Here is an 18,631-nt window from a genome sequence, read left to right as displayed (position 1 = left end):
ATATTGAAAGTGAATGATAAAAGTGAACTTTTAAAAATAAATCTATTAAAATGTAAAATTGTTTGTAGGGAAAAATTTTGAATTTCTTTTCACAAGCAAATGTTTGAAAAGAGCAGTAGCAAAAACGTGCACCTTCAAGTGTTCTTACACCAGTGTGTGTGTGTGTGTGCAGTGCTTTCTCATGTCCTTTAAAAGAAGCAGTTGCAGTTTAATAATTCAGCAAAAGAATTGGTCTGAGCAGTCTCTGGAAACAGCATGGGCTTTGATTTCTCATGGTAAATCATAAGTGTGGCCTGACTGGTCATGTTGAATGAATAGTTGTAATGGTAAAGCACCACTTTCACCTTTTTCAGTTGTCCTTCACTCAAATCAAATATTGTTGCTTTATAATAAATGATGATTTATGTTAAATTGGTTGCTATATTTTGTTTGCAACTTTATTATCAACATCCATCAATAGGTCAGGTTAGTTCAGCCAACAGTGGTCACTAATTGCAAAATGGACCCGGGTCATCAGTTCGACCTGCCCAAAAACAATTTTTGGGATTTTTCTTTTTTATTGCATCTAATTGACGCAAAACATTTTGCAATAATTATGGCTTAATACATTTGAATTGTTGATAAAAACTTTGAATCAATTATGCATCATATTTTTAGTATGATTTATTTAAAAGCTTAAACTTTTTCTGTACACCATTTTTGTCATATAAATAGATATGAGATGTGCAAATTATGCTTCTTCATTTAAAATGTTAAACTGATTGCTTACCAGCTATTAACTGTAATTAACAGAGGAAAATGAAAGTTCTATAAATTCTATTAATATTTATATCATATGCTTATTTAAAACAGTCGAATACCTTTGACAATGGTGAGTACTTTTAAACATATCATTTTAATTTACATTTCTTCATCAAGGTTTAATGTTTTATCTAATTGCCCGAAATATGGTCTATATATAAAAACGCAGTATGTGAATACAATGATGCTATGTATAAGGTTTAATTTTAAATTATAAAGTATTATTCAATTAAAAACGTAAAATAATTTATTGGTACTTCTCTGAAAGAAATACTGTTGTCCATATGATTAATTTTTTAGAATGAAAATGAATAAACTCATTTGCGTAAATTTTTATAAACCAAGGGCAGTTTAAATAAGAATGAATTTGTGCTAATATGAACTGAACATTATTAAAAGCATCTGCTTATAACAGACTACTACTTGTATTAACATGTTCACTTGGTTGAGATGCTATTTCTATTTAATTTGAATGACTAATATTTAAAGATAGAAAGAGATGTTAAATTATAGCTTTAATTTGATTTTTATGAGATCATTAACGGAAGTAAATGTCATATTTATTAGAAGAGATTTAAAGCGTCAAATTGTAGTCATTATTAGAATTAGAGTGAAACATTAAAAATATTGTTCTTTCGTAGTCAGTTAACTTAATCAGTGTCTGCTTGAAAACTATCATAATGATGATTGATGGATAAATTAGTCAGTGTTGAGAAAGAAATGCAAAATATTTTCCCAGAAATAATGTTTTGTTTTGCAACGTTTCCAAGTGTTAATATAAAAAATGTCAGTAATTTTTTATATCAGCTATTATTGCTTAAAACGTAAGAAGCATGTACAGAAAAATTTATTTCAGTGAATTAATTCTGCCTATAATTATTGTCAAGCTCTTAAATCCATCTAATGAATGGTATATTACTGTTTTTAGATTATTTCATAAACAATAATTTGATTTAATAGAAGAATACAAATAATGTGATATTTTTAAAAATTTATTTTATTACTTTTTCATCAATATCTCATTTAAATTGGAGTAAGAATATTTCCCTGTTCAACCGCATCCTTGTTATTATTTAGTAAAACTGATGCGCAAAATGTCATCAAAAATAAGTTGTATCGTTTGTCAATTGCAAAAGTTACATCAGCTGTTGGTAGCATTGTCTTTATTGAATCAAATTCTTACGTTTTGCGCAAAATTTGACACTTCATTCAATGCACTTTTGAAAATCCCTGTCAACACTGAAGAGAATTATTTAGAAAATAGCAAGCAAGCAAAAGTTTGAATTTTTTTTACAATGAAGGGCTTATATGTTTATATATTTTTATTTATTTATAACTATTATAATTCGTAAACTCAACTAATTGCATGTAGTCCATAACTGCTCTTCTTTTGTTTTTATCCCCATGGCATATAAGGAATTTATTTTAATAAAATTTAAAATTATTGTCCAGAAATGATCAAGTCAACATGGATTTTAAATTTCTTTTTTTAGCAAATTACATATGAATTACATTTAATAAAGCATTCCATAAAAAGTGATGCCGCTGCTTTCATTGTTACTGATAATACTAACTGTTTTAATAATTTGTTCCAGATATTTTGCATTATAATATTTTACTTTTTTATGATTATCAAGATTTAATTATTGGAAATTATAGCTCTCAAAAAATGATTGCTTTCCTTCAATTTGCTTGTTTTGTTACCAAATCATCAGTAAAATTTTATTATGTATATATACATATTTGTGGGAGTGTACATAGATGTTTTCTCCACATTTAATATAGCAAGTGGTAAAATAAACCTTAAATTGTTACACAAACTTGAATTTAGGCTTTTATATGAATAAAAAAATCATGTTTATTAAGGTAAAATTTACAAATTAAAAAATAAAATGACATTCTAGGTTAAGTTCTGAAAGTGAGATGTAAGGTCGTTTCTACTTGTATTAAAATATTCATTTATTTGCAAGTTAAATAGTAAAAACTGCGTAAGTTTTTGCCAAACATGCGTTTTTGTATTGTACTAAAGTAAATAAGAAAGAATAATGAAAATTAAAATGAAATTATATAAAAATTGAATTCTCACATTATTTGGCTACCTTGAATCACTTAACTCTATAGGAATTGCAATGAAAAATGAGGATAAATTTTTGAAGTCATAATCTCAGATCAAAATTATTTGCTAAATTTTGATAGTCTCTTCAAATGCATTTTATAATTGTCATTGTTTATTCTTGAATTTATATTTTTATTTTCAGCAAAGTACAGCAAAAAATACTGAAAAAGAAGAACCAAAAATGAGCCTGTTGTTTTTCTAATTGCAAAAAATAAAATTTTCAATATAATGTTCGAAATTCAATTTGTTTCACATCTTGTCCTTCATTTTTCAAAATAAGAAAAAACTGTGAGAATTTAGTTCAAATAACTGCATTTATTAAAATAGTTGATTGTAGCATTTGATTGAAGTTTTTCACAAATTCATATGCATTTGTTCATAAATCTTCACGTTTATTTAAATATTTATTCAAATCTCATGTTAACTGCAAATATTGTAGAAATAATCTAGCAATTTTAAGAAATTAAAAATTTTCAATTTTACACACACATATATATATATACTCCTGAAAGAAAAATGTTCAGTAGTTCAAACAAAAAAATTAATTGCTTTTTTGAAAAAATCAAGTTTTTGTAAATGAATTAAAGATGCTTGATAGGAGAAAAGCAAGACATGTCGGTCACGGTATTTTTAGATGGGACCGCTGTTGCGGAAAGATATTGTCGACCTGCAGGTCCGGTGCCGACCTGGCGAACAGAGGTCGATTTCCATTTCGGTGAATGGTTCCATCAGTGCAGTACGGCAAAATGGAGCTTGACCGCCTGGTTGTGGTTTGTGTAAAAGCACAAAAAGCAAAAAACAAAAATGACGCCCAGATGCCGATCGTGTTGATTTTACTTGCTTACGCTTCTGAACTCCCCAGGAGGGCGCTAATCTGATCAGGTGATCGTGGTTTCTGATTTCTTTTTTTTTCTTTTTTGCCTTCTCCACTCGGCCAAGGTTCAATTATCTGCAGCTTGTACGGATCGCCGCTTCTGAACAGCATTTTGGTGAAAATGAACATGTGCCGCCAGCTTGCATATTCACGCCGAAAGCGTTCCAATCATCCGGTGCAGATGATTCGCCAACAATACACTGATGCGGACACTATTCCACAACATCGTTGCAAGCCAGTTTCCATCAGTGCCAGTGTCCATCATTTCTGCTACATTGATGAATCAGTTTTACATTGCCAACGTTTCAAACGTCAAACGCAAATGCAAAGCAAAATCGTGCTGTGGCGCTATTGTCCACGGCATACTGTTGAAAATTGCCTTCTTGAAATAGATGCATTGGTGTCGCCTCAGCCACAATCATTCCGATTGGTCGAACAATTTTTCAAACTTGCCCGTTGAAACGCTATCTCTTTTATTCTCTGCTTTAGCAGTGGTAAAGGCAAGAGTTTTGAGAAATAAAGAAGAAAACAAAGCTCCCCCCCCCAAAAAAAAGCATATCGATCTTCGGTTTATACTGACATTTGACAGCCGTTATTTCTAAAAATAATTACAGATGAAATCTACTGTGAACTATAATCAATTTTGACATTGATCTTACTCACAAAGTTGTGTGATTTATTATTTTTACCGATTGCAAGAAGAACTTGCTTGGATGTTGATGCACATCCAAAGTGTTCAAACTGATACTCTGTATGGACTTTGGTGGCAACGCTGCTAAAAAAGTCTGGAATAGCCAGATACATTTATGCTACAAAACTATTGCTTTTCTTTAACTTTTCCATGGACTATAACTCTGCTTTCAAATTGGCTGCCAAACGGAACTACGAATACTATGATAATGCACTAGTGATGGTCCTGCTTACTGAGGTAAATATTTTCATTTTTATTGCCTTTTACCTCTAATAATAATAATGTTGTGTAAAAATGAAAAACAATGCATTTTTTTACTATTTTGATTCATGATGCTTGTTAATCTGTCAGTATGGTAGAAGAGAGTTTAAACAAGGAAAATTTTGTAGTAAAGCGCAGTCAAGCGCATCAGATAAGCTAATTTGTCATGTCTAGCTCACAGAACTCCTGGCTCATTTTTTTGTCTGGTTTTTGGATTATACCTCGCTCCAAGCAATAATACAGTGTCTGTTTTTTGAAAGAGACATGTCTACAATAAAAGACCTTGCAATGTAATATTATAATTGATTCTTTTTTATGAACAAATACAAAGATTCATTACATAGTATCAAATATCAGTTTTATTGTTTCTGTTGTAGATGTATATTGTTATCACATTATCGGGCAAAGTTTCGAGTTTGAAATTATAAACTGCATATTAATAAAGAGAATAAACCAGCTTCAGCAGTGGTATTTTACACCTGACAAAATTGCTGCTGATACTTCAGAATGACGGGCATGCATCGTCCATTTGATTAGTGATGTTTCATCGATCATTGGAAAGTTTCTCTACAGATAACTAAACTGCTTTATCGGCTGGTTGCAATGGGAACAAATCTCATGTATAAAAGGTTGCCAATCAGGTCAATTACGTTTGTAAAAACGTTTCTATTGTATGCTTAATATATAAATATTTTTTAATAAAAAATTTATTTTAAAATTTAGATTTATATGCAATTACTGTGTAAAAACACTATTGAATGCAAATAAAAGTAATAAGTTTTTAAATACTTTGAAAATTTTTATGCTAATAAATGTTGTGTTCATATATAAATGTACGAAAAATTCAATAAACATATAACAATAAAAGAAGCTTGCAGTATGCATTTATTTCAGTAAGGCAAATTGTTAATTTTAATTAATACAGACGAAGTTTATGTAATAAAAGTGGATTTAAGTTCGAAAGCATTAGCATATTTTATTAATGCAGCATTGGTACAGTTGCTGTTGAATTTTGCATAAGAAGTGAATAAACCAATAGTAGAATATATTTTTCAGACGGCTGAAATCACGAAAGTCACAAATCTGTCTCAGTCGTTATTAATTCCACATTTCCTGCAACTGTATGCACTGATTTGACATATTATTGATGGCATTGTTTCTAGATTGAAATTTAACCAGTATTGAAATTGATCTCTTTTTGATTATTCTTCATTTGATCATTATTATTCCTTTTGTTCATGACATTTTTGGTCAAGTTTGAATATTTTCAAACGGAAAAAGTTTTTCTTGTATTTTCATTTGAATAATGGAAAACTCTCCGGTCGTGGAGTGTGCAAATCGAGTGGAAATGAATGAGGGCCAGTTTTAGGAGTGGTTCAGTTTTGTTCTTTGTTGTGAGGATTTGCGGTCGGCTGTCTTGTGGGGGTTTTTGTATAACCTTCGATGGAAAATTGAAAAGCTAATGAGGCGAAAATATTTTGCAGTTTTCAGTTCGCTTGTCCGTCTGATCGATGAACATTTACCTTGAACAACTGTTATGCTTTGTTGTTGTTGTTTGTTTGTTTTTTTGACCATTCATCTTTGTGCATTTTTTCCGCTGCTTTGTGTTTCAATGGAAAATATTTTCAGATCATCATGATGTTCAGTGCAGCTACAGTTATGTGGCAAACAGTTCACGCCCGGAAACATTACAAGAAAGGTCAGAGTGTTAGCAAATACAAGGCGTTTTGGTCGAATTCGATCACTTATGAATCGAATAGAAACAGGGACCGCTCGATGAGGCCTTCTCCATTGGTGAAGCACCGCAATTCCAGGCCAGTGATTTATGACGGGCCCATTGCAAGCGCATCACAATACGAACATCTATGCGCTTCAGAGACTACAACTATTCATCTGAGCACAATGGACGAAGAATTCAACCCACCGTTTTACCATGAAATTCGTTGCACAATGACCAGACGCAACAGAAGACATCACAATAGAAATCAAGTACGTTTAATAACAAACAATATCAACTGATCATTATAAATTAAAAAAAAAGAACTTTTCGTTCAACTTATGTTGAATGAAACTACAAAACCGTGAAATTTATACAGTATGCATATAGCTCATGTATTAACGGAAGAAGATGAAATGAAATAAACAAAGTTACCCAAATTTATCATAAATGGAACAGGGACGAATTTGTTTAATGTATTCTTTAAATTGCATACAGAAAAATAAATCTGAAATAAATTAGATGAAAGACAAAATTTCTTATTTAAACCAAAGTAATTTCAGAAATTTTAAATAATTTTGTCAATGAAATATTTCACATCAATATTTCAGTGGTTTCTTAATTCAGCTTTAACTTACAATAATAAATCATTTCTATAATTTACAATATTTTAATGTTTCAGAAATGTGGTTTTGGTTTGTTCCACTGCGTTCAGACATATCGCAGATTGTATTTTAGTCGTCGCAAAGCCGGAACTGACTGCTGGCAGCCACATTACATAGACGCGCCTTCAGGTTGCGAGTGTATGTGGCCCGTAGAAGAATATGGTTCTTTGAATCGTCGTCACGAACTTTAGCTTGAACAACTTTTAAAATGAGACAACTCACTTTTGCTGAGCGTGCTTGACGTCAGAATGTTTGCATTGGACATGAAAAAAAATTTTTTTTTTTCACGGTCAGTTTGCTTCTGAATTTTCAAGTTCACTCACTTTTCTCATTTAACTTGTCAAGTTCTTGTTAACATTGTGAAATAGTATATTTTTTTATTCAGGTAAAACTAAATTTGATAAAAAGTTGTGTATAAAGTATGTACAGTTGTGACAAAATTTATCAAATTTCAACTTTCCTCAAAAAAAGCTCATTGTTGCTTTGGTGAATATTTTGAACAATTCTTTCTTTACACGCATATATAAGATTATTGTAACTTTAATAACTGTTGATGAAAATCAGAATATATAAAATTTTACATTTTTACAGTTTCGTTGAATTTCCATATAGCAACTGCAAATAAGTGCTTTAGTTTTGTAGGGAAGCATCACATTTGATTTCTTTATTACTTCATGGAGAAGGGCGAACAGTTTTATCTCAGAAGCACAAAGATAACTGCGCGATAATTTTGAAGATCAGCTTTTAAAAGAATATGATAAAACAATGAATTTTGAGCAAATTAAACTTGCCTATCAAATGTTCTTCATTAAGCAACAAATCTGACTTTTTTTACAGAGTTATAAAATAGTGAAACTTTTATCATTTTTTATTCACGAAATAAAAAATGAATTTGTAGAGTATTCTTTTCAATTATTAGATGAATGCAAAGATTAAAACAGTTTATAAAAATGGACTTTTTCACACTAAATTCTAGTTTATGAAAAATGCTTGCTTTCTGTTTATGTGGTTCTTCACCCCAGCATAGTTTCATGCTTTATCTTGCTCTCAGTTACTGAGACTGTAGATGCTGCGTCACAGTTGTTTTTCAAAAATATAAATATGTTGGTTGCTTAGTTATGCAGTGAATTCCATTACAGACAAGCCAATAAAAGCATGCAATTTAAAAATATTCTAAAACTCATTTATAAAACAAAACTTTTCTATTTAGCTTCATACCGTATTTCTAACAAATTGTTTTTCAAATTAAAAAATACAGTTAAAAAAGTAAAAGACACAAAATAAGTGCACATATAATATAATAAGAAATATTTTTTGCTATGTTGTCTATTATCAACAGATTATTGATACTGTAATTTGTACCTGAATTCAATTTATATAGTAAAGTGTTTGTAAATTTGCTTTTAAAAAAGAAAAGATGCCTTCTATTATTCTTGTTGATATTTCAAAAAAAATGGAGGCCATTTCAGAAGCGAGAAATTTAACTCACAGACAAATTTTGCTTCATGAAGCTCGAAATTTTCTAAAAGCAATGCATGATATTGATAATAAGGAGGAAATTGCTTTGGTATGTGCCTGTTTGAAACTTTTTCATATTATGATTGATTAAATATTTTATGATACATGTTGTTATTTTTATATTCATTATACGTAATGGTTACTTTCTTTCAATTCAGCTTTTATAGGACAAGAATAATTCAGTTTTGCTTGCTTTCTGATTTTTAAATATGAAGAATATGTATTATTATTATTTTAGGCTCTTTTGCTCGGCTTCTTGCTCTTATTAATAATAAATGTTCCGCTTATTCTTAATTTTCTTATAAAACTTCTGCAAAATTTCATTTTTTGCAGTTGTGGTGCTATTCTGTAATAGTGTTATGTTCTTTTTATGAATAAAGTTTAATTGATTGCATATGATATGCAAAATGTGAAAGCAAATGTTGATTTTCATTTTCAGTGGTTCAAAAATTATTTTAGGTTACATTTGGCAAAAGGGTTACTATTTTGTCAGATTTTTCAACAGATTTTGAAGCAATGATTTCTAAATTGCCAAACGATGAAGAAATTGTTGGTGAAAGTGGAAACTTTTTCAGTGCAGTTTATCAGGCGATTTCAATGTTCATTTCATGTTGGACGAGTGACACTTATGGAAAAATATTTTTATTTACAGCAAATCCCTGGTTAGGTGGAGAGACTTATTTTAGGAAACAATCCTATCCAAAATTTATCACATCTTTGTTTGATAAGGTGAACATAAAATTATGTATATTTTGTTATAGTGATTTTGATGATTATATATTCGAGTGTTTTTATGATGAGTTTGTATCGGCTTTTCAAATCAACGGCGTTGTGCATCATATTAGTTTAGCTGAATCAGAAATAGGTGTTGGAATTTTAAAAAAACTTGTTGAAATTGAATTCCGACCATTTTGTGCAATTATGACCTGTGGAACTATTAATTGTAATGTGCTGTTGATTCCTCCTCCACAGCCGTTGGTGATCACTTCTGAATTTGGATTAAAAAATACATACAAATTTGATTCTCATTTGACGATCATTGGTTTTGCTGGTGACGACGATTTTGCGATGGTTCCAACGATCAACAGCTATTTACTGCTAGCCGGTAAAAGTTTAAATAATTTTAATTTATATTCAAATTTATCATATCCTTTTTTTATCACAGCTGAACAGATTTTACTTTTATCCATTATATATTTGTTGTGATTGTTTGATGACTTTTCAGCATCGCCAAATGAATGTTCTGAATCGATTCCGCACTTTTGTGTTCTTTTGCATGCTGCTTTGGCTAATCGGAAAAATTTTGCCATTTGCCGTGTCAGGTAGAATAGGAATTTTATTTTATTTTGTAATTTTTAACTTTCACACAACGTCAAATGTTAAAGTCAAATAATTAAATACTGTTTAATGGAGTATGTTTTGTATTTTTGCATTTTAACAGTGAAGAATGGTACGGGATGATATGCTGCGTTGGCAATGATCGTACTCAGTTGTGTTTAAGATGTTTTCAACCAGGTAAGTTGTGGTTTACGGTACAATTTAAACTTTATGAATTGTTTTTCTTTTCCAGGAAAAAATCCCTTTCCATGGATTGGCTCTTTTGATGAATTAATTCCATCCGGAATGAGTGAGAATACAGAGAACATCAGGCGAAATTTGAAAACTTCCAAACCAAGTTATGCATCCCGAAGCTATACTTGTTGGATCGACTCTAATCTGATGAAGGTGCTTTGGAATTGCATGTTGTACATGAAATTTGATAAAGCACATTTGTTTCCTTTTTTGTTTTACAGAATGATGTTCTTAAACTTTTGAAATTGGAAAGAAAATTACCTGACAAGGAAGTTGCATTTTATCAGGTTATTTATTTTTTAAATATATTTTGCTTTAAAATTGCTAATTTAAATTTGTTACGATAGAAATTGTGATTTCAGGATTTGAACAGATTTTGTCAACACGCCCTGGCGATTGGTTGTGCGCAGTTTTTTCAATTTTTAGCAAACACTTTTGAAAAACACGCGAACAGTGTTGAAATGAGCGATATTCAAAGAGAACATTTCAACCACTACATGGCTTATTTAAAGTTTGTTTTATATTTTTTTGGTTTTTATTTTTCATTTTCATTTTTTGAATTTAGACTAACGAAATCTTTTGAACGTTCACCTCTGATTCCACCATTTGGTTCCATTCAACAGGCTAATGAAGCCGAAGGTTGAACATTACGTGCAAAATTATTCAATTTTACTAAGTATCAATAAAAAGATGTGCCTTAATATTATATATTCAGTATAAATGTGTATGTGTATAAAGGAATTTAATTGAAAAAGAAAATCAATTAATAAATGTTATTTGGTTGCTATAAATTTTGAATTAAAAAAAGTATCTTTTGATCAAAGCATTTAAATTTCGATTATTTTTGAAAAAATAAACACTGAAAGTGTGAATAAAACTCCAACTTGATAAATTCAAACCGATGAAGATGTAAAAATTTTAATTTTTAATCTTTTTTAAATGGAATAAAAATTTATTACTAAAAAAGAAAATCATATTTATTAACAACATCTAAATGGGTTTATTTTTCCTGATTTTTATTATACACCTTTGTTTTTCTAGCATTTTTCATTATTGGGTCTGATTTCTTTTACTGTTGATCATCCCTGAACATTGAATGATGCAGGATGTATCAGCGACAATTTCTGCCATTGAAAACTGATCAAATAAAGATTTGCAGCTTTCTACACGCAATGCATGACAGTTTGCCTGAAATAATTACTCCCATATATATATATATATGTGTTATTTTTTATGTTTCATTTTATAAATTATTTTCTTATTTATGTAGAAAGACTTACACCATAATGTGTACAAGTGCAAGAGACACAAGGTGTGATGTGTGTTGTTCTTCCCATCTGAATAATTTTATTGCCAACAAAGCAAAAGTCTAAAATATCTTATTTAAAAAAATATAATGCATTTGTGGATGTTTTAGAATTCTTACCTCTGTCAAGCCATTTTGTTATATCTATATCAGGCAATGCACTGCAATCTACTTCTTTGTTCCTTTAATAGCATTTTAAATAGAATTTGCAAAATTGTAAATTCAGCATAAAACGGTAGTACTTACATATGATTATCGGGTAGATCAAAAACATTTGGTTGAATTTTCTTTATATTTTTTGAATTGTTGCATATGATTTTAGCCATAGTCATTTTTCTTATTTCTGAAAGTTGACCTGAAAATTTCTCATCTATTTATTTATAGAAAAGTGAGAAAATAATTTTATAGAATAAAAGATAAATTAACAATATAAACATAATGATAAAAAAATAAATAAGATAGGGTAATACATTTAGGGGGGGGGAAATTATATATTTTAAGTTAAAAATTTTTTTCTACTGTACTACCGTAACTTAATAATTTTTTCCTCAAATTTTTGAAAAATTATTTTAATATTTATTTACCTGGTGTAAATTTTGTTTCTGAAATATCATTTTCATACCAAAATCTGTCACATTTTCTCAAACGTTGCATTTGTTCTCCAATTAAGCAGCCCAAAGTTGGTCCAACAAGGGCACCGGAAATTGGTTTCTCTGATATCAATCCAGGGAAAAGATCAATATCATCAACATGCCTGTAGAAAATCACGTCGTTTTATTCAAAGCAACTGTGAAAACTTATTAATTAAATTGTCTAAATTGAAAAGATACTTGTACAAATTTTTCAAATCATCAATTGTTTCCTGATCGATCACATCTAGTAGGTCTTGGAAATTTTTGGCTTTTTTGAAACCGCAGACTTCTCGATAAAAATTGTAACCAGGTATGCCATGATCTCGAGCTCTTTGTATATTAATAGCTGGCAAGTCCATGCCGGAAAATGGTTCGTGTTTGAATTCAAACAAATGATTACGGAGATCCTGAAGAGGTAACTTTTTTCAGTCATTAAATTCATTAATAGGTTGAACATTTTATGTTAACATGCCAAACGGTGTTTCTTATATTTTTCTATAAATCTTTTTTGGATATAAAGATATTGAGTTTAGAATTGTATTTTAAATTTCAAACCTGGTTGATGAATCGATCGAATGCCATTGCTGGAGTGCGAATTAAACCAGATATCATAGATTGAATTCCTCCTCGATTGAAATCGTTTAGTGGGGTTATGTTAAAAAACATATCTTTCAATCGAATCTGCTCCATTAAGGTGTTATGTTTTGGATCCATGAAAAGAAATGTATCACGAATTAACGTATGCCCAAAGCGAAATGCTGCGGATGCAAATTCGTTTGAAATCGTTGCGTCACAGTATTTATCATGTCCTAAAAATCTTTTCAACAGATAATATGAACAATTATAATCACATAATAATTATATTTTTACCTTTAAAATATCCAGATTTCATTAAATATAGCTCATATTTTTCCATCAACTGGTGTCCCAGAACTTTTGGAAGCCATTCTTTAAAAACTATATGTTGCATGACTGCGCCAATAATTTTTCTTATTTCCTAAAACAAGAGCTGAAATTAGTCGTTAATAATAACAATTTTAATGATTACTTGGTAAATTTTTTCATCTGACCAAAGATTGTTCGCCATAAATAACTTTTCAGCAAGGCGGTTATGTTCCCGAACAAATAGAATGTGAGGCACCATCAAACCTGAGTTTTCATTTACTCTTATATCACCTAGATTAGAAACAAACAAAACAACAATTTTTATAATGATTGGCACTTTGTAAATTTTTTGATTATTAGCAATTGTACTAAACTGACATGTGCATTTTGCTTTGAATAAATATTATTTGTAATAGTCATTCACTGTATGCATTTACGTTTCAAACTTGTGCTAATTTATTAAAATAAAACTGTTGTTATTAATAAAAATTCTGTTAGAAAAGAGCTGAGCATTTTTGCATTATAGAAAGCATCAACATGCTATGCAGTGTAATGTAAATAATATGCACCTGCGATAAAACAATCGCTTGAATGCATACGGCAGTCAGGATCTTTAAAACCAAATGGTAGTGTGTTTTGAATTCCAGGTAAATGTTTAGAAATGTTTAATTTTCCCTGACTGAAAAGGCGGAGATCTGATGCTATGCAGTCATTTGAACCGTAGACATTAGATGCATCGATGTAACTTGTTAGCTGATTCATCTGTTCCCTATAACCTACAATGTCTTTGTGCTATTTGTGTTAAAGTAAAATCGAATTTATTTTTTACCTAATTTAAGCTGTCCGATCAACGATCTTGCGAAATGCATACATCGGGGAGATCCATCGTCAAACGTTGACGGAAAGTATGGATCATTTTCAGGTATTTTAATTGGCCAACAGTTGACAGAAACTGTTTCATGGGAATCACACCTTTGACAATTTAAAAGCGAACCATCTAATGCTAAAAACAATTACAATTACGATTATTGCTTAAAATTAAAGCGTTTAAATATTTTTGCTACTAATAAACAATATTCATTTGTGCTTTAGAAAGATTATTCAATGCATTTAATACTTCACAAGAATATTCGCTATTGTCAAACCGAAGTTACCTTTTGAAAAGAAAAAACATTACTGTTAATGAGTAAAGTGTTTCATATTATTTAAAGTTATGTTGCTTCAAATTTTAAATCTAGTATTAGCAATAGCGCATACCTAATGACATTGGAGTGTGGGTCAGATCGTGGTCTAAAAACTGACCAAAGGTCATTAAAATATGGCTATACTTTTTGTGAATGATATCCTTGCTTTTATGAATGACATTTGCTACGTGTCTAGCACTCGGTAATGGATCACCATTCACTCCAAACTTTCTTGGCTCATCAAAGCCTGTAAAATAGTCATTAAAATGAATTGTGAGTCAAAATATTAATATTATTGCCATCATTATATGCTGGTTTGAGAAGTCTCCGAAATGTTGAAAAAGCCATTCCTTGACTGGGTGACTTCATATTATTGCACCATCCCGTCGTTGTTCTGTATGCAGCGGTTGGATCACATGGAAACGGTTTTTTGTTGCATATTGCATTATTATTCTTTGCTTTACCTATCAAGTGCATGAAATCAATCGAATAAAGTAATGAAAAGTGTTTTCTAATTAATAAAATTAGCAAAAATTATGCAGCTTGCACTCTTTAATTAACATAATCAAGCGATATCAAATTTCTTTTACTTTTACTAAATACTATTCATAGTGAAAACCTCTGTAATGACTGAAAAATAATAACTTCACCAAATCTTCAGTTATGTGCTATTTTTTCTTTATTTCTTGCAAATTTTAAAATTAAACTAAATTAAGTAAATAACGTCAATTTATTTTATAACTGTTTTCATTCATTCTGAAATATTTCGATTTACGTCTGTTATAAACGCTTACCTATGAAATCTCTGACATCAATATTCGGAAGAATATTTTGCAGATAATCAATGTCCAGTTCTGGAATGGTTGGCTTGCGTACATTAAATTCATCTCTAAAATTAAGGAAAAAAATTAAAACTATAATTCATAAAATGTGCACATTTACTGAATAATTAATATTCTTGTGGCTTCGAGCAGCACATCGGCAATTTTCGCCTGATCAATTGCTATTTGATTTGGTTTCATGTGGTGACCATGTGGAAATGGCAAAAAATCATGTAAATCATTTTTCTTATCTATGAAAGTGTACAGCATTTAACTTTTTGAAACAAATAGTTTTTGGTAAATTCACCAGATTGATTGTTCTTTTCTTCTCTGCTTCGGATTTGTCGAATTCGTCCCTCAGCTATTTGAATGGCAGTTTTAATTTTTTCTTTGGTCATGGGAAGCTTGAACGAAAATTTTGCTAAATAGACAATATTAAGAATAATGAATTTATTTTTACATGCAGAAACGATTACAGTCTGTCCAAGGAGTGAGATCCATTTTTTCGATAATTTTGCTTGAACATTTTAACACAGAATTTCTAAAATAGTTTGAAATGAAAAAAGACAATAATTTTAACATTTACTTACTCATAAATATCTGGAATCATAAATGGGAATGGTTGAATCTCTTTCAAATTCTTAACGTTGTCACAAAGAATTCTAGCCAATGAAGTTTTTCGTATTTCAGAAAGTTGTTCACCGGTGAATGAAGAAGGGTAAAAATAGTTTTCATACCAGAATCGATCTCCTCTTTGCACCTAAATATAACAATTATTGAAGCATACTTTACAAAATATTTTCTTATACCTTTGCAAACTGTCGGGCTAAAATGCAAGCAAATGTTGGACCAACTACAGCTCCGTCTGCTGGTTTTTCAAGAAACCCCATAATAACAAGATCGATATCATTAACATGACTTACAAAAAATTAAGCAATAATATTAAAATACAACAGTATATAAAATATTATTGGAAAATGTTATTATCTTACGAATATATTTTTTTAATTTTTTCTGCATCACTTGGAGTTTCCAATACGTCGTGTAAATCATCAAAAGTTTCAATTTTTTTCAAGTTGCACTGATGACGCACAACAACATACGGTGGTAATCCATGATCTCTTCCCATCTGAATTAAAATTGTCATCATATCAAAGCCTGCATGATTATTTGATTTTAGAAAATGTTGACGAAATTCGTTGTTTATTTGCCCAATAGGAATTAAAGATGGTTCAGTTATCAAAAATCTAAAAAGAAATTGCAAGCAAGTGGTTTGCACATTTCTTGAACAACCTACTTGATCAAATTAAGTATTCCATGTTGCTCATATAACAAGCTTGGGTTATAAAAAGCATCTCGCATTGGTGTTGCTTTAGTTTCTGAATGTTTGATTACAATTTTTTCTGGAAGAAGTCCATAAAAGAAAAATCCAGCAGCAGCGGCATATTCGTTCAATGTATTTGGATTAAAGTTGATATTATAATCTGATGAAAATCCATTTTCTTTCAAATCCAGTCTAGCTTTTTTCATCCAATTTACTCATAAAACAATGAAAAATATGCATTACTAAATCGATGCAACGAATGAAGTACTTATCTTTACCTATTACAAGAGGAAGGAATTCATTGAAGGTGATGTGCTGAATTTGGGCGCCCACAATTTTCTTTGCCTCTTGGTAAAGTCTTTCATCATCCCAAAACTGATTTACTTTCTGCAATTATTATTATTATTATCATTTAAATTTTATTTATTTAACAAAACAGACCTTTAACTTTAAAGTGAGCTGATTGTGTTGCTTCACCCATACGGTGTGCAGCGCTGAAAGAGTGGGGAAAAGGTTTGCAGTATCTGAGCCTAAATGTTCAAACATTTCATTGCAACATATTTGTTTCAAGACATCTAGATACCTGAAAGAAAACATAACTTGCTAGTGCTTTCCGTGCATGCTTTGAAACCTTTGGGTGACTGAAGCATTGCTTCTTGATTGTTAGGCAAACGCGTCATTTTCAGCTTTCCTTTAAAATAATTTTCAAATATTTTTTTAAGAAATTCAATTATTACCATTCAGTTTTGTTCTTAAAAATTCCGCCCGTTTTCCCATACTTCCATATATAGGACTTGCATCCAAAAATGAATTAACTTGATTTGACTGCTTTCTCGAACCTGAAAACCAATACAGTTACATTTCATTTATATTCAAATGCTATTTATATTACCCAAAGAACAACTTTCTGCAGGTGCGGGCATTGTCCTTGCATAAGGGATGCATGTTTTTTTGCCTGAGATGTAGAAATTTTCAATTGGCAAACATTCAGTGTTATTTTTATCAGCACCACAGCAGTCTAATTCTTCAAGATGTTCATCTGAAGAAACTGATATGTAAATACAAATTTTGATAATATCTAACAAACTTCTTCTTACTTTTGTTGCTGCCGATTCTTGCCATATCATTGTAAATCATGTTAGCCCATTGGGCAACCATCAAAGAGAGCTTTGAATTCTTCTTCTCATAAGAGTTGAATAACATTCTGCTGATTTCATTACAGGCTGGTAGTGTAGAATTATTCGACGATTTTCGTGGTTCTGATATATCTGTGAAGTTTGCTTTTTAACTTTTTAGTAGTTCGACATTTTTATTAGTCACATAAAAGTTAAAAGCGGTTGCTCTATCAACTAGCTTCACGGTTTTAGAACTAGCTCTTGAATTTCTTACCGTCATTATATGATGCCTTGTACATTCGGTCAAATGCTTGAAATGCTGATCCCCACAGTGGTTTTTTAACGTTATTGCAAAATCCAGAATAAGTGCGAAAACCACCTGGAGCACATTCTTCAATAGGTTTTGAAGGGCAAATTTTATCAAGACCTGCTTGATCTAGCTCAAATCGTGAAAATTCATTTTCAATTTCATTTATAGTCATTCCAGCTCTGAAAAAATTATCTTCCAAATTAAGATTTCATAAAGCAACATTAGCGCACGGCAAAAATTTACGATTTCAAATGTTTTGCAGCATATACTGTAACGAGTGCAGGATAAGAAAGTTGTTTAGCAGTGATATGTGATGCTGTGTAAACTGCCCATAAAGTGTTTTGCTTTTCACCATCTAAAAATGTTTTCGTGGAAAATATGATAAAATTGTTTTTTATTCATGCTAATTTAAATATTTTCAAATATCTGTGTTAATTTCAGTCATTTTCAGTCCTCAGTAAAAAGTAGTTTGCATGCATTCTTACATAATATTACGTTATTTGTAAATTACGTGACATAGTTGAATTATTAGTTAAAACGTTTTCGATCAGAAACAAACAGTTAAAACGTACAAATCAGAATTTTATGTTGAAAATAACTCTACTAATTTATTAAGCATTGTTAAATGCTTCAAATAAGTAAATAAGTAAACAAGCGCACTGAAAACATGTTCAGAATGTTTATTTACCGAATTATTGATTAATAAATGGATCATCAAATTTATAATATACTGTTAATTTTAATAAGTAATTTCCTCAGTATAATAAAAGGCTTTTATGTAATATTAAAAACTGATTGGTTTTTTGTAAAAAAATAAAGCAATGGAAACTTCACGTGCA

General features: G+C 30.3%; 4 protein-coding genes across 4 annotated transcripts; 3 read left to right on the top strand and 1 right to left on the bottom strand.

Moving 5' to 3' along the window:
- Window positions 1-3,529: 3,529 nt before the first annotated feature.
- Window positions 3,530-4,251, top strand: Tsp_01320 (hypothetical protein). The gene is made up of 2 exons (XM_003377073.1): window positions 3,530-3,687; window positions 3,873-4,251. The coding sequence occupies exons 1-2, from the start codon at window positions 3,530-3,532 to the stop codon at window positions 4,249-4,251; spliced, it is 537 nt and encodes a 178-aa protein (XP_003377121.1).
- Window positions 4,252-6,254: 2,003 nt separating this feature from the next.
- Window positions 6,255-7,316, top strand: Tsp_01321 (conserved hypothetical protein). Its single transcript, XM_003377072.1, has 3 exons — window positions 6,255-6,296; window positions 6,373-6,732; window positions 7,143-7,316. The coding sequence occupies exons 1-3, from the start codon at window positions 6,255-6,257 to the stop codon at window positions 7,314-7,316; spliced, it is 576 nt and encodes a 191-aa protein (XP_003377120.1).
- A 1,226-nt stretch (window positions 7,317-8,542) lies between these two features.
- On the top strand, window positions 8,543-10,859 carry Tsp_01322 (conserved hypothetical protein). The gene is made up of 7 exons (XM_003377071.1): window positions 8,543-8,692; window positions 9,103-9,305; window positions 9,405-9,748; window positions 9,869-9,965; window positions 10,085-10,158; window positions 10,214-10,368; window positions 10,578-10,859. The coding sequence occupies exons 1-7, from the start codon at window positions 8,543-8,545 to the stop codon at window positions 10,857-10,859; spliced, it is 1,305 nt and encodes a 434-aa protein (XP_003377119.1).
- Window positions 10,860-11,839: 980 nt separating this feature from the next.
- Window positions 11,840-17,964, bottom strand: Tsp_01323 (animal hem peroxidase family protein). The gene is made up of 19 exons (XM_003377070.1): window positions 17,757-17,964; window positions 17,465-17,626; window positions 17,260-17,406; window positions 17,147-17,206; window positions 16,341-16,581; window positions 16,147-16,290; window positions 15,853-15,961; window positions 15,634-15,803; window positions 15,504-15,584; window positions 15,017-15,111; window positions 14,296-14,469; window positions 13,868-14,041; window positions 13,608-13,814; window positions 13,202-13,329; window positions 13,024-13,150; window positions 12,709-12,962; window positions 12,352-12,560; window positions 12,144-12,275; window positions 11,840-11,876 (listed from the first exon to the last, which is right to left on the bottom strand). Exons 1-19 carry the CDS (start codon window positions 17,962-17,964, stop codon window positions 11,840-11,842), a joined length of 2,859 nt encoding a protein of 952 aa, XP_003377118.1.
- Between the last annotated feature and the right edge of the window lie 667 nt (window positions 17,965-18,631).

The sequence above is a fragment of the Trichinella spiralis genome, assembly GCF_000181795.1.
Source record: "Trichinella spiralis strain ISS 195 chromosome Unknown Scfld4, whole genome shotgun sequence".
Lineage (NCBI taxonomy): Eukaryota > Metazoa > Nematoda > Enoplea > Trichinellida > Trichinellidae > Trichinella > Trichinella spiralis.
The sequence above is the reverse complement of the archived record's forward strand: the minus strand, read 5'-3'. Positions and strand labels throughout refer to the sequence as shown.